The sequence below is a fragment of the Mastigoproctus giganteus genome, chromosome 5 (genome assembly GCF_048544385.1).
Source record: "Mastigoproctus giganteus isolate SK-2022 chromosome 5, ASM4854438v1, whole genome shotgun sequence".
In the NCBI taxonomy this organism is placed as follows: Eukaryota; Metazoa; Arthropoda; class Arachnida; order Uropygi; family Thelyphonidae; genus Mastigoproctus; species Mastigoproctus giganteus.
The window spans coordinates 227,939,504-227,954,585 of NC_143579.1; the positions used below are offsets into that span (position 1 = coordinate 227,939,504).

General features: G+C 36.7%; 1 protein-coding gene across 4 annotated transcripts in view; it reads left to right on the forward strand.

Moving 5' to 3' along the window:
• Positions 1-15,082, forward strand: part of CRMP (Collapsin Response Mediator Protein) — a 272,256-nt gene that overhangs the window by 192,413 nt on the left and 64,761 nt on the right. For all 4 annotated transcript variants that reach the window (XR_016546993.1, XM_090374441.1, XM_090374444.1 and 1 more), the window contains 2 exons: positions 959-1,079; positions 4,607-4,763. Coding sequence is in view for 3 of the 4 variants with exons in the window: in XM_090374441.1 (XP_090230567.1) it covers positions 959-1,079; positions 4,607-4,763 (278 nt within the window). In the remaining variant the exon portion in view is untranslated. The remainder of the gene's footprint in view (positions 1-958; positions 1,080-4,606; positions 4,764-15,082) is intronic.

Below are 15,082 nucleotides of genomic sequence, written 5' to 3' on the forward strand. Positions count from 1 at the left end.
TTGCCATTAATTATCACTTAATTTTCTCAATATGTGATGGTCACTCTATCTAAAATTTTCTATATGCTTTGTATCTTCAATTAGTATTTTAACCCCTTCCTGGAACATTTTTTTCCTGAAAGTGTGCCATAACGGATCGGATTTTTTTTTTTTTTTTTACAGATTAAAAGTATGTATCATGTGAATACTCATTTGCTTTGGGTATTATTGTATTCAGAGATATTTCTTGTAGTTCCAAATAACTCTTAAAACTAAAAATGCGATATCTCGGGATAATCCATGAAGGGGTTAATACTAAATACTGAAAACGTACTTGTGGCTTTGATGACAAATGTCTTGAAAGTTCCCCATAATTCAACTATACTTTCCCTCTTGTATATTTTGTTCTTGATAGGCCAATCCATGATATTTTTCTTTCTTGGAATTAAATCCTTTGCTTTTACCATTAACTACTGAAATCTCATTTCTCGTAGTCCATTTTAGTACACTGTTTGCCACTTGTACTTCTTGTACAATTATAATTGTAATGTTCATGTCCATTCTGTTCTCCTTGACAGAGTGATACAGATGTCGTAAAGTTGGCAATAGAAAAAAAAGCCATCCAGATAAAGTTACTAATCCACGATTTCCACTTATTGACTGGCAAGTTGAAGTCTCTATAATAAGAGCACTTAAATCTGTACATATCTTGTAATTTTGGCTAGTTTTGTGAAATCTTGAGCAATAATTATGCATACTCTCTTAAGAAATAGAAAAGTTTTATGTATAAAATTAAATGTATAAATTTTTTACATTTACATTTAAATAATATAGTTTACTTAATTGGGATATTTTTTCCCCCTTTAGTAATTTCAGACCAGCATTTAAAGTAATAAATGATAAGTCATAAGGTTAAATCACAAATGATAATACATATACAGTTTATCAAAATTAGTTTTTTTTTAAATTTTTATTATAGGTAGAGGCTGAAGCTACACACAGAGCTATAGTGACAGCACATCAAGTGAATTGTCCACTTTATGTTGTGCATGTAATGAGTAAGAGTGCAGCTAAAATAATTGCTAGAAAAAGGGAAGAGGGTAAGTTTGATCAGGAATAACTAAACTCTTCTGAATTTTTAATGGATATCCCAAGATAGAAAATTATTGATCTGTACTATTCTAGTATTAGTGTGGATGAGCTGATGGCAGGGAAGTTTTAAGAAATTATTTTTGATTTACCTTGAATATTTGATTCTTTTATTATTTTGTGAAGGATAGGTAGGGAGAGAGAGAGAGAGAGAGAGAGAGAGAGAGAGAGAGAGAGAGAGCGAGAGCGAGCGCAAGAGAGAGAGAGCAAAATTAAAATTTTGCTTTGCCTCAATTCTTTTATTATCATGTGGAGCAGAGAGTGATTGAGTGAGTTTAATGTCACACAGGAAGGTTTTCTTTTAACATTATAAATACAGGCAGTTCTCGCTTTAAGAGTTTTTTTCCAAGTATCAACAAAATCGAAAATATGAACATTAATTACAAAAAATGAATGTTAGACATTAATAAATACTGCATTCCAAACCAGGTGCGTTGCTATACAATACAGTGTATAGCAACGCACATAGCAATACAGTAACTGTATAGCAATATAGCAACTGTATAGCAATACAGTGATATTAATCAGTTTGAGAGACACCATCGTATCGTTAAAATACCGTAATGTGAACCCAATAATGTTTTTTTGGTAATTCGTTTCAAGATCTCTGAAGTTGAAATTTTCGCTGTACAACTAAGCTATTTATCTCTCTACAATGTAATTTTTAAGGTCATGAGCATGACTGGCCATATAAAAGGTTGTGAGTGTGGTTTGTAAATCGTATTAGTTACCAATTCGAATCATTAAAATGCACTACACTTTCATCATTATCATATGTTCCGTTATAAGAATCAAGGCTTCCCATTTAGAATTCAACTGATGATGATGTTGGTAACATCATCAGTTGATCCCAATGTACAGAATTTAAAAACTGTCTGAGACCGATGTAGTCACCTTTACGAAAGCAAAAGCCCTTCTCTTTAGCCTTGATGGTAGTTACATCTTTTAAGTAATTCCCATATCAGTACATTGTGATAACTGTCACCTAGTGGTTCCTTTATCTGCAAATTCTTAATGCATTTAATCGCTCCTTTATGGCAGCAAGAAAGAATATGCATTGAAGTGCTTTTTATCAAGCCATATTACCAAATTAACAGGTGACACAGAAGCCTATGATAGATATAAATTGGCCTGTAACCAAGTCACAAAGGAGGTTAGGCAGTCAAAGGCAGATTACGAGAAATCTTTGGCAAAGGATGCAAAGAAAAACAGCAAAGAGTTCTTTACTTATGTAAACTCTAGAAGGAAGGGGATGAATCAGATTGGTCCACTTGATATCAATGGTTCAACTGTTGGTGATCCCGCTCAGGTAGCTAACAAACTAAATGAATATTTTGCATCTACATTCACACACGAGGAGTTATTCAGGGAGCAGAATGCCAGAAGTGTATTAAACTCTGGCAGTAAGCTAGATAATCGTGTAATAACTGAGAGTAAAGTGGATGAGAAATTGTTGAAGATAAATATAAGAAAGGCACCTGGGGTGGATGCAATCTATCCAGTTATATTAAAGGATGCAGCAAAGGAAGTAGGCAAACCCTTAGCCATAATTATGAGAGCTTCCTTGGACTCGGAGGAGGTACCCATGGACTGGAGATGTGCAAATGTATCCTCAATCCACAAAAGAGGATCGAGGGGAGACACATGTAACTACAGACCTGTTAGTTTAACTTCTGTTGCAGGGAAATTAATGGAAGCACTGGTTAAAGAAGCATTGCAGGATCATCTAGACAAGACTTCAGTTACAGCTCGGATACATCATGGGTTTGTTAAGGGGAAGTCTTGTCTGACCAATTTGATTGGATACTATGATGTAGTCACAAAGGAACTGGATGCAAAGAATAATTTTGATAACATATATTTGTATCTTGGAAAGGCTTTTGATACTGTTGCACATTGAAGACTGCTGCACAAATTGGAGCAGTGTAGCATTGGAGGCAAATTGCTGCAATGGATAAAGGGATGGTTGAGTGGTAATTAATGGACACTGCTCTTTATGGACTAATGTTATTAGCGGAGTCCCCCAGGGTTCAGTGTTGGGTCCATTATAGTTTTCTGTATTCGTTAATGATATTGATATGTATATCTGGCTTAATGTCCAAGTTTGCAGACAATACAAAGGTCGGCAGGGTTGATAATGACACTAATGACAGTACGCTGCTGCAACAGGATCTAGAAAAGTTGAGCAGATGGGCTGAGAGGTGGCAACTGAAGTTTAACATTGACAAATGTAAAGTACTGCATATGGGAAGCTGTAACCCCAGAGTAATGTATCAACTGTGTGGTACTACAGAGACAGTGGTAGAAAATGAAAAGGACCTGGGGGTAATTGTGCAGGCAGATATGAAGTTTTCTGAGCATTGCAGATGGTTTGCAAGAGTAGCCCATGGTGTCTTGTCAATGATATGCAGGAATATTTCTAGCAGGGATAAGGAGATGATTATCCCCTTGTATAAGGCAATGGTCAGGCCACACCTTGAATATTGTATACAGGTCTGGAGGCTTCATTTTAAGAAGGATGTAGAGCTTTTGGAACGAGTGCAGAGAAGGGCAACAAGATTAGTGAATGGAACAAAGGGCTGCTCTTATGAAGAAAGGCTTAAGTTTTATAAATTACAATGTCTGGAGACTAGGCACCTGCGAGGTGATCTGATTGAGGTGTATAAAGCCTTGAATGGTTTGAGCATGTTCAATGCTAATGGGATTCTTCCTCTTGCTCAGAATAATCACCTGAGAGGGCATAAATTCAAATTGAGGAAAGTTAGTTGTAGGACAGATGTGTGGAAGTTTGCCTTTAGCCAGTGTGTGGTTGATTGATGGAACAAACTTCCATCTGTTGTTGTAGAAGTTGATAGCTTAAACAGATTCAAGGCAGAACTAGACAAACATTTGGAGTGAGTGGATGGGTAATTAGAAGGGTTTTGTGTTTTTTTTTTTTTTTTTTTGGCTGATGCTATATAAGCTTGCTTTCTTGCATCACATGCCCTTGCTAATGCTAATTCCATCTCTAATTTATTAAAATAGTGTCTACAGATTTGTATTGTTATGTTTTTTTTTTTTAATTCTAATTGCTAGTTTTATTTGTTTATTCATATTTTGTTGTCATCCTCTTTCACTTAATATGAAATTCTGTCATCTTTAATTGTAATACAGGACTATTAATTTTTCTTATTTATATTTTATCAGAAATATTAAAAATGCAGAATTTCGATTATGTGCATATGATTAAAATGCAAAACTTTTCGAAATGCTTTCTTAGTGTTTGTGTAATCGTCCTGTTGTAAAAGAAGTCCTTAAAATATTTATAATTAATTTATATGGTTTAAATTTTAGATCACAGTATAGTTAATAATGCGATGAACCTGAATGAAATTGCTGTAAGAAGAAATAATTATAAGTGTATTTTATTAAAAGCTGTTTGTTATATATATATATATATATATATATTTTTTTTTTTTTTTTTTTTAATGTTAAATAGGATGCATAGTTTATGGAGAATGCATAGCTGCAGCTCTAGGTACAGATGGGACACATTATTTCAATAGTTGCTGGAGACATGCAGCTGCACATGTTATGGCTCCACCACTCCGTGCAGATCTCTCAACTCCAAGATACTTAATGGATATGCTTGGGAGGTAAATTCGTCATGATCATTTGATATTAAAAGTTTGAAATATTGAAAAATATATAATAGGCAGTTATTTTGTTCAGGTTTCTTCTGTTCAAATTATTGATTACAATTCTTCTAAATTTTACTCTCTTCTAGGTTACTATTCTTCTAGATATTACTCTCTAAAGTAATATAAAAAAATGCAGTTTAGGTGGTTAATTTTTAGCATCTCATTTCTGTTTCTGGTTTCATGTATCTTGAACTGCATGATTATATATTCAAATTACATTGGTTGTATAGTTGGCTGTTATGCGAATGTGGCAGCCTAAAGCATCATTTATTTTAATCTTAAATTTTACTTCCTTGAAGACATTTAATTTTAATAAAGTTTCAAAAAGATCTGCATGTGTCATCTGAGTTCAGGGTAATTGAATGCAAATTGAGAAGATTTTTGTAGATTCTAGCCTCTTACAAGAGGAATGCATGATATATCATCTCCAATTTATTTTAAACTCGTTTCAGTAAAGTATTCCTTAAATGAAGCAAAATAACCAATGAGTATTATCCCCATGTTGAGAAATGTATAAAAAAAATAAGAATAAAGGTTTACCTTACTCCTTATGATTGAAGTTCACCTGCTGTTATCATCCCCTATGTTCTAGGGCAGTGGTTCTCAACCTTTTTTAATACTTGTACAACCAAAACTGAAATTTCAGTACCACTCATTAAAATATGTATTTGTATTAAGAAGAAAAGTCAAGGATATTCGCATAATAAGGCTATGTTATAAATTCTACATATTTTTATTTCATTTTTAATGCAAAAATTGAACAAACTAAATAACAAATATTAAACAAAATAATACAAAATACACTATACAATACAAAATACTTGATTAACATCACGAGATAAGACTTGGTTGCAATTTTAAGCTTTCCGAGAAATATATACTTATCTGCTTGGAGGTTAAACAAACAAAATATTTGAAAATCTACAAGATTTGTGAACTCCTGTTAGATTGAAATAAAGTAGGTAAAACGTAATTATTTATCTTTAGATGGAGAAATTTTTAATGTTCATAATTTCATAAATTTAAAAAATTCAACTGTCCATTATTCACATACCATCGGTTGAGAAATGCTGTTCTGGGTAGTAGGGTGAAAGTGTAATAATCCAAAGGTTGTGGGTTTTGAGGCTCTGTGGTATTTTTACTTTTTTTCATTTTCTTTGTTAATATTTCTTTAAAATATTTAATCTACATAATAATTTGCTTATGTTCCTCTGTCCAGAATGCTCTTTGAACTTGAATAACTCAAAGACCAAACAAGCTTTTGACCTGATTCCTTTTGTAATAGGTTTTATTTAGCAGTAAAATTGAGATGAAAATCGATTTCTGACTGATTTTCAAATCCCAAGAATTGGTTTAGTTCCTAGTGAAATGAATTTGCCATGTACTTTGAAGAGAAGAGAAGACAAGACAAGACAATTTCTTAGCTTTTGTCATCACGATTAGTGATTCTTTTTTTTTTTTTTTTTTTATGTAAACCCCAAACACGAGAGGTATTAGAACCTATAGTACTTAGTACCTTGCTTGGGTTGGAGGTTGAAAAGACAAAAGAAGATATTTGTTGACATTGGACTTGAACTTCTGTAGACTGTAATTTTCAGGAAATACGTATGAAGGAAGGTTGTTCCAAAAAACGGCAGTTGAATGAATAAACGAGGAAGATGAAAAGTTGGTTCTGTGAGTTTGAAGTTGGGCAGTAAATGGATGTTGGCTGGTGGCAGCAGGTGTTTGGACCGTTTTGAAAGAGAGAGCGGGAATTATAGAAGCCAATTCAGAAGAACAGTGCCCATGGAAGTATCTGTAGAAGAGGCATGCAGCAGAAACAGTACGTCTATGAGAGAGTGAGTGGAGAGATTCTGTTAGAGATGAATCATTAATTAACCTAACTGCCCTCTTCTGAATGGAATCAAGAAGCCTGAGAGAGGTTTTGGGGACACAACCCCAGATGTGGGAACAATATTCCATGGCAGGGAGGATTTGCGATTTATACAGAGTGAGTAGCTGTTTGGAAGAAAAGTAACGCTGAGAGCGAAAGAGAAAACCAAGTTTTTTAGATGCGGAGGAAGCAATATTTGTAATGTGCTTGTGCCAAGAGAGATTAGAAGTCAGGGTAATCCCCAAAAAAGATATATCATTTTTCCTAGAAATCGGACTGTCACTAAAGATAAGCATAGGAGCAGAAGAATCCTTTTTGCGAGATATAAGACAAGACTGAATTTTAGAAGGGTTGAAATCAACTAAGTTGTCTTTGCCCCACTGGAGAATTACCTGAAGATCGGCATTTAAGGAATTGGGAGCAGATTTTCGAGAAGTTGAAGCTGATTGAGCAGGACAAGGTTTCTCAAAATGGAAAGTGGAATGCAATGTGCTATCATCGGCAAAACTATGGATAGGATTTCTAGTCAATGGAAGAAGGTCATTAATATACAAGAGGAAAAGAGTGGGGGAAAGAACTGAACCTTGGGGGACACCGGCATTAGTGGAGAAGTTAGAAGACAGAGAGCCATCTACCATCACCCTCAGTGAGCGATCACAGAGAAAACTGGATAACCAATTACTAAAAACAGTTGGCAAACTATAAGATGGAAGCTTGTTTAGAAGACCTTTATGCCAAACACGATCGAAAGCCTTTGAGATGTCAAGAGCAACTACTTGTGTTTCCCCGAACCTTTCCATTGAATTAGTCCATAAATGGGTAACATAAGCAAGAATATCACCAGTGGATCGACACTGACGGAATCCATACTGGCGATCGTTGATCAGACGGAAATATTCTAGGTAGTTTAAGAGTTGGCGGTTAATTGATTTCTCCATTACTTTAGAAAGAGTAGAAGTAATTGCAATGGGACGATAATTGGATGGGAGGGATTTGTCACCCTTTTTAGGAACTGGCTGGATATGAGCAAATTTCCAAGCTGAAGGAAAAACACCTTTGGAATAAGAAAGTGAAAAAAGGCAGCAAAGAACAGTAGTAAGTTCAGGAGCACAGGTTTTGAGAACAAGTGGAGAAATACCATCAGGACCTGGAGTTTTCTTAGCATCAAGATTCGTCAAAGTCCTTCTGATATCCTTTTGACGGAAGACCACAGGAGGCATTGAATGGAGCGTGTTGGGAATGGTGGGAGGTGTTTTACCAAGATCATTAATACATGAGTTGGAAGAGAAATGGGATGCTAGCAGGTCAGCTTTATCCTTGGCTGAAGTGGCAACAAAACCATCTGGTTTGGACAGAGGTGGGAGCAGAGATGGGCAAAAGTTGCGGCCAGTAGCTTTGGCAAGAGACCAGAATGCTTGGCTACCATTAGGGCAAGATGCAAGTTTCCTACTCTTAGCCTGTTCAAACTCTAGTTTGGACTGATTAATAACTGCTTTACAATTGTTGCGAGCTTTGGTGTAGGCAGAAAATGAAACTGGAGAATTAGAAACAAGCCAATTACGATATGCAACATTCTTCTCTTGAACAGCCTTAGCACATTTATTGGAAAACCAAGGTTTAGTTAAAGGACGAGATTTTAAAGTGGAGTGTGGGATAAAGGATTCCATTCCTGCAAGAATAATTTCACTGACACGATCTGAGCAAACGTTGACATCAGAAGTTTTGAAACAGTAATCCGACCAAGGAAAAGAAGAAAAGAAGTCTCGCAGGTCATCCCATTTTGCATTCTTGTAATGCCAAACAACACGAGGTTGGGAATAGCCATGAGATAAAGGTTCCATTGGAGAAGAGACAATCACCAAGTTGTGATCTGAAGTGCCTAAAAGACCTCTCACTTCACCGTGTACTTAGAAGGGTTGTTTGTGAGAAAAAGATCAAGCGTATTGGCTGTATGATTAAGATTATCCGGTATTCTTGTAGATAAATGAACAATCTGTGCCAGGTCATTAGTAATTGCAAAAGCCTCAGCATCTCGACCTGCTGGGTCGGTGTGACTAGAAAACGGAAGCCAGCTGGAGTTGTGAACATTTTAAAATCACCAAGGAAAATTACCTCACTGTTAACTGTTAGGAAAGTTGGACTGGAGAAAGTCAAGTTGCAAAGAGAGGAAGTCAAAGAGCTACAAGTGATTAGTGGAATTGGGAGAACGGTAGAGACAACAGATGAATTTGAAGCAATGAGGAAGAGAGATTTTAAGCCAGAGAAGATCAAAGAGAGGAGATTCCAAATTGGCAAGTCTCTGACAGAGAATATCAGAACGGACATATGCACAAGTACCACGTTTGAGGCGAAAGGAATCATACAGCGAATAATTTGGGCATCTGAGATGAGCAGTAGTTGAATCAACTGATAACTGAGATTCTGTCAGAAAAAGTACATGGGGTTTGGCAGACTGCAAGTGGAAATGGACATCATTGGGATTAGAATTGAGACCATGTATATTTGTGAAATGAATTAGGAAGTGCTTGGGAGGTTTAGATCTTTTCGCAGATAAGCTTGCTCTATTAGTTTGACATTCATGGTGTATTCAATAGTAAGAAAAAGTGAGTGGGACATGCTGTATGAAGTAATGAAATTTTTGGATATTGCGTACATAGGGTAAGAATATACCCAGATCCTTGACATAACGTGGCCTCGACAATGCTCCCCGCATACACACTACTCGGACTCCCTCCAGTCACTATCTTGCAGAGTAGAGGTAACAAGATTATACACTAGCTGATCCCGAAGCCTCCAGAGAGTTACCAATAGGTTCGGTCCGGTGTACTAACAAGCGGCCGGCCTGCGAACACCGTTTTAGAGCTGTACCTCAAAAGTCATAACCTCAAAAGTCATCAATCATACTGCATGATGGAAGAGATAGGAATTCTTGTGGTCAGACTTTCAACAAAGTTGGTGTTTTTTCTTGTGGACAACTTTACCTAGCAGTTTCCAGGTCTAGATAATTTTTGTGCAATAATTGTAATTTTTTTTAAAGTACAATATTAGTCATACATGTAAAAAAAATTATCAAATTGCATTTTTACTGTAGTGCATCCCACTGACACCTTAGCTAGCAGCGAAGGAAGCTGAGGGAAAGATTTTTGTAATTACTTCGATATTAATCTTTGTCTTCTCTGAAACAATTTTGGTGAAATATCCACCATGGGTATTCTAGTTAATTTACAAATAATATTTCTAAGCTAATTTGTGAAACTGTTGCAGTGGTTTTGCAGCAATCATTTTCATTAGACTTCTAGTTCAATACTGGTGTCGTTTTTGTTATTTTTCATATTGTGAACACCTTCACAACGAGTTGCCCTGATATTGTACTACTTTGAATAAGTAATGCTTCACCAATGGAGAAGACTAATGTTAGTTATTCTTCGGTCTTGGTGGTGGTAACCACAGAGAATAAGTAACATTAGTCTTCTCCATTGGTGAAGCATTACTTATTCGAGAGTATAGTAGGATAAGGTCAATTCGTTGTGAAGGTTTTTGCAATATGAAATATAACAATAATGATACCTTTTCACCTATTTCGGTGGTTCTCTATGTACTAATAGGATGCAATTGCACTAACTTGTCTGTTTAAAATAGTTAATATTCTTTTGATTTTATAGCAAATTAGTATTAAGAAAAAATAAACAAATAAAAAGAAGTGAATATAAAAGTGTAGAACATTACAAAAAAAAAAACCCCTATTTAGCATAGGTAAGGAGTGAATATATGACCTTTGAACCTAGAACCTTATCCCTAGACTACAGGGTGGATAAGCAGATCAACTTCAGGCAGTGATGACAAAGAGAAAGGCAACCTTCACTCCTCCCATCTCTTTCTGAATGTTTGGCCATACTGCTTAGTCATTTTACTTCATTTAAAGAATATTCTTATCCTAACAAAGTGTGAAATAAATTGAAGATGACATGGTTATGCACTCCCCTTGTTAGTATTTTAAAAAAAGGATTTGCGATAGATATTTATTCAGTTTTATATGTACAGTTTATTACAAATGTCTATTTATGACACTAGAGAGCAATTAAAGTCAGAGGTAAACATGGCTATTAATCTAAATTTTGGGATTTTGCCATATGATAGAAATTTGATTTCGTTCTGATAAAGCTCGTGTCAATAATGAAAAAAAAATATTCCCTTCTTTCTTCTCCATTAAACTTCCTGTATTTACAAATAGGCATTAAGTATCATAGTGCAAACTATGATACTTAATCCCTATTTGTAAATACTATGTGTTATATTTGTATATTATGTGTTATATTTTGTTATCCAAGTAATATTACTTGGATAACAAAATATAACACACTTTCACATTTAGGCCTATTAAAAACAATATCCCAAGTTGAACTAATGAAGCCTGATTTTCATTATTTTCCTCCTAGTAAATGATAGCACATAATCCAATCTTGTTTTAGGATGATAGATTAAAATAAAAATTCTCCAGTGGTGATGCCCTAGAAGCCACCTCCATGTAGTATAAATTTAGATAATATTACACTGAATTCTAACAGATATCTGGATTTCTTGGAGGAGTTCATGTATATATGACTTGGATAACTACAGCCCCCTAAAGGTTTTTTTTTTTTTAATTCCTTGTGAAATGAAAAATCAAGATCACTTTTCTTAATATAATTAAAACTTATTAGGTCTTTTTATGTGCTTACCAGGCCAATCTCATTACTGTTTACAAAGTGCTCATTGATTATCAGGCCAATTGGATCTCTTTGCCATCACATTCACTAGATACACATTTTTGTGATGTACTTTCATGCAACACATCTGACGTTGTAGAGCGAATATCATCTTTTAAGGGCACAAAAGGTGATATAGTTGTACACGTAGGCACTAATGATATTAAGAGTAGGAGACCGGCAGAATTATTTAACAAGTACAGGTCACTGTTGAACAAAAGCCGAGAATTAGGGTTGAATTTGAAAGTGTCTGCAATTCTGCCCAGACACGATAGGAGGGAGTATATGATGAGAGCCTTGTCGATCAATTCAGCCCTGGAAAGATTGTGCAAGGCTCAAGGGGTAGAATTTTTTTCAGCCTGGACTGTACTTGTTAACAGGAGAGATTGCTTCTACAGGGATGGGATACACTTAAATAGAAAGGGTGCAAGAATATTTGCTGATGCTATCGAGGCAGTGTTAGGTGGGTCGGAAAACTGCTAGCTTGGGGGGAGACAAAGACCAATAGATTGACAGTAGCCACTGGCAGAGGTGAAAGAGATTCTTGCACTGCTTCTATTAGAATGAGCAGAAGCCTGAAAAACAAGATGCGTGATATTTCAGAGACTGCTGGGAGAGCCATTGCGGTACAAGTAAACACATGGGTTGTGTTAGGGTAGCTAAGAATAGAAACAGGTGCAGGTATACTTGTGTGTACACCAATGCTAGGAGTTTAGTAAATAAATTTGATGAATTTGAGGTATTGCTCAAAACATCAAAGGCAGATATTGTTGGGATATCAGAGACGTGGTGTCACACAGATATAAGGGATGCAGAACTGGAATTTGGGGAGTACAACGTCTACAGAAAGGATAGACAGGATAGGAAGGGGGGAGGGGTTATGCTATTAGTTAAGAAACACATAAAAACCAAGGAAGTGAAGCCAGTCGACATCGCTGGACAGTGCAGTGTTGAGTCAGTTTGGTGTGACATAAGCATTGGAAGATCAAAATTGAGAGTAGGAGTGTGCTATAGGCCTAATGACTCTGATGAGTATAATAAGAAACTGTACAGGGAAATAGAGTGGGCCAGTAAATCAGAGAGTCTTATAATGGGAGATTTTAATTTCCCAGATATTGACTAGAATTTGGGGCTGGTCACTCACACACTAGCAGGGCTTTTGTGGATTTATTGGATGATTGTTTTCTACATCAGCATGTTCGGGAGGCAACTAGAGGGAGTAATACTCTTGATTTGCTTATCAGCAGTGATTCTTCATGCATTAAGAATCTGCAGATAAATGAACCACTAGGTGGCAGTGATCACAGTGTGCTGAAGTGGGATTTACTCAAAGAGGTAACTACCATTAGGGGTAAAGGGAAGGGTTATTGCTTCCGTAAAGGCGACTACGATGGACTGAAACAGTATTTAAATTCTATACAGTGGGACCAACTGATGATGTTACCAACAGCAAATTCAAAATGGGAAGCATTCAAAGAACTTATCTTGGAAGCTACTAGGCTTTACATACCAACTAAGAAATATTGTTCAAGGTTTAGGCCAAAATGGATGTCAGATGAACTAATGAGGCATATGGCAGAGAAGAAAAATGCATGGGATACTTACAAATTAACACATGACACAGAAGCCTATGATAGATACAAGTTGATATGCAACCAAGTAACAAAGGAGGTTAGGCAGGCGAAGGCAGATTACGAGAAATCCTTGGCAAGGGATGCAAAGAAAAACAGCAAAGAGTTCTTTACTTATGTAAACTCTAGAAGGAAGGGGATGAATCAGATTGGTCCACTTGATATTGATGGGTCAACTGTTGATGATCCTGCTCAGGTAGCTAACAAACTAAATGAATATTTTTCATCGACATTCACACATGAGGAGTTATTCAGCGAGGGGAATGCCAGAGGTGTATTCAACTCTAGCAGTAAGCTACAGAATCTTGAAATAACTGGGAGTAAAGTGGAGGAGAAACTGTTGAAGATAAACACAAGAGAGGCACCCGGGGTGGATGGGATCTATCCAGTTATATTAAAGGAGGCAGCAAAGGAAGTAAGCAAACCCTTAGCCATAATTATGAGAGCTTCCTTGGACTCAGGAGAGGTACCCATAGACTGGAAATGTGCAAATGTGATCCCAATTCACAAAGGAGGATCAAAGGCTGACACAAGTAATTATAGACCTGTGAGTTTAACTTCTGTTCCAGGAAAGAAGAAGCACTGGTTAAAGAAGCACTGCAGGATCATTTAGACAAGACTTCAGTTATAGCTCGGACACAGCATGGTTTTGTTAAGGGGAAGTCTTGCCTGACCAATTTGATTGGATACTATGATGCAGTCACAAAAGAACTGGATGCAGGGAATAGCTTTGATATTATATACTTGGATCTTAGAAAGGCTTTTGATACTGTTGCACATGGAAGACTGCTACACAAATTGGAGCAGTGTGACAGGAGGCAAATTGCTGCTATGGATAAAGGGGTGGTTGAGGGGGAGAAGACAGAGAGTGGTAATCAATGGACATGCTCATCGTGGACCAATGTTATTAGTGGAGTCCCTCAGGGCTCAGTGTTGGGTCCATTATTGTTTTCTGTATTTATAAATGATATTGATGATGGTATATCAAGCTTAATGTCCAAGTTTGCAGACGATACAAAGGTTGGCAGGGTTGTCAAGGACACTACTGACACTATGCTGCTGCAACAGGATCTGGAATGGTTGAGCAGATGGGCTGAGAGGTGGCAAATGAAGTTTAACATTGACAAATGTAAAGTACTACACATGGGAAACAGCAACCCCAGAGCAACGTATCAACTCTGTGCTACTACACTGACAGTGGTGGAGAATGAAAGGGACCTGGGGGTGGTTGTGCAGGCAGATATGAAGTTCTCTGAGCAGTGCAGACGGGCTGCAAGAGTAGCTCATGGAGTATTGTCAATGATATACAGGAATTTTTCCAGCAGGGATAAGGAGGTGATTATTCCCTTGTATAAGGCAATGGTCAGGCCACACTAGAGTACTGTATACAGGTCTGGAGGCCTCATTTCAAGAAGGATGTAGAGCTGCTGGAACGAGTACAGAGAAGGGCAACAAGATTAGTGAATGGAACAAAGGGATGCTCTTACGAAGAAAGGCTTAAGTTTTGCAAATTACAGTGTCTGGAGACTAGGCACCAGCGAGGTGATCTGATAGAGGTGTATAAAGCCTTGAATGGTTTGAGCATGCTCAATGCTGATGGGATTCTTCCTCTAGCTCAGAATAATCATCTGAGAGGGCATAAATTCAAATTGAGGAAAGACAGACAGATGTAGGATAGATGTGCGGAAATTTGCCTTTAGCCAGCGGGTGGTTGGTTGGTGGAACAGACTTCCATCCCTTGTAGTGGAGGTTGATAGCCTAAATAAGTTTAAGGCTCAGCTGGACAGGTATTTTGAACGAACAGAGGGGTGAAGTGGAAGTGTGTTTTTTTTTTTTTTTTTTTTTGGCTGATGCTGCATAAGTTTGCTTTCTTGCATCAAATGCCTCTACTAATGCTAATGCAAGATGAGATGGTTGTACTTTTTTTTCAAGACAGCAGTTGGTAAGAAATAGTACCAAATTTTTTTGCCTCTTTATCAGAACAAGATCAGATATCTTGAATATAGAAATTTTTTTCTCTTTTCA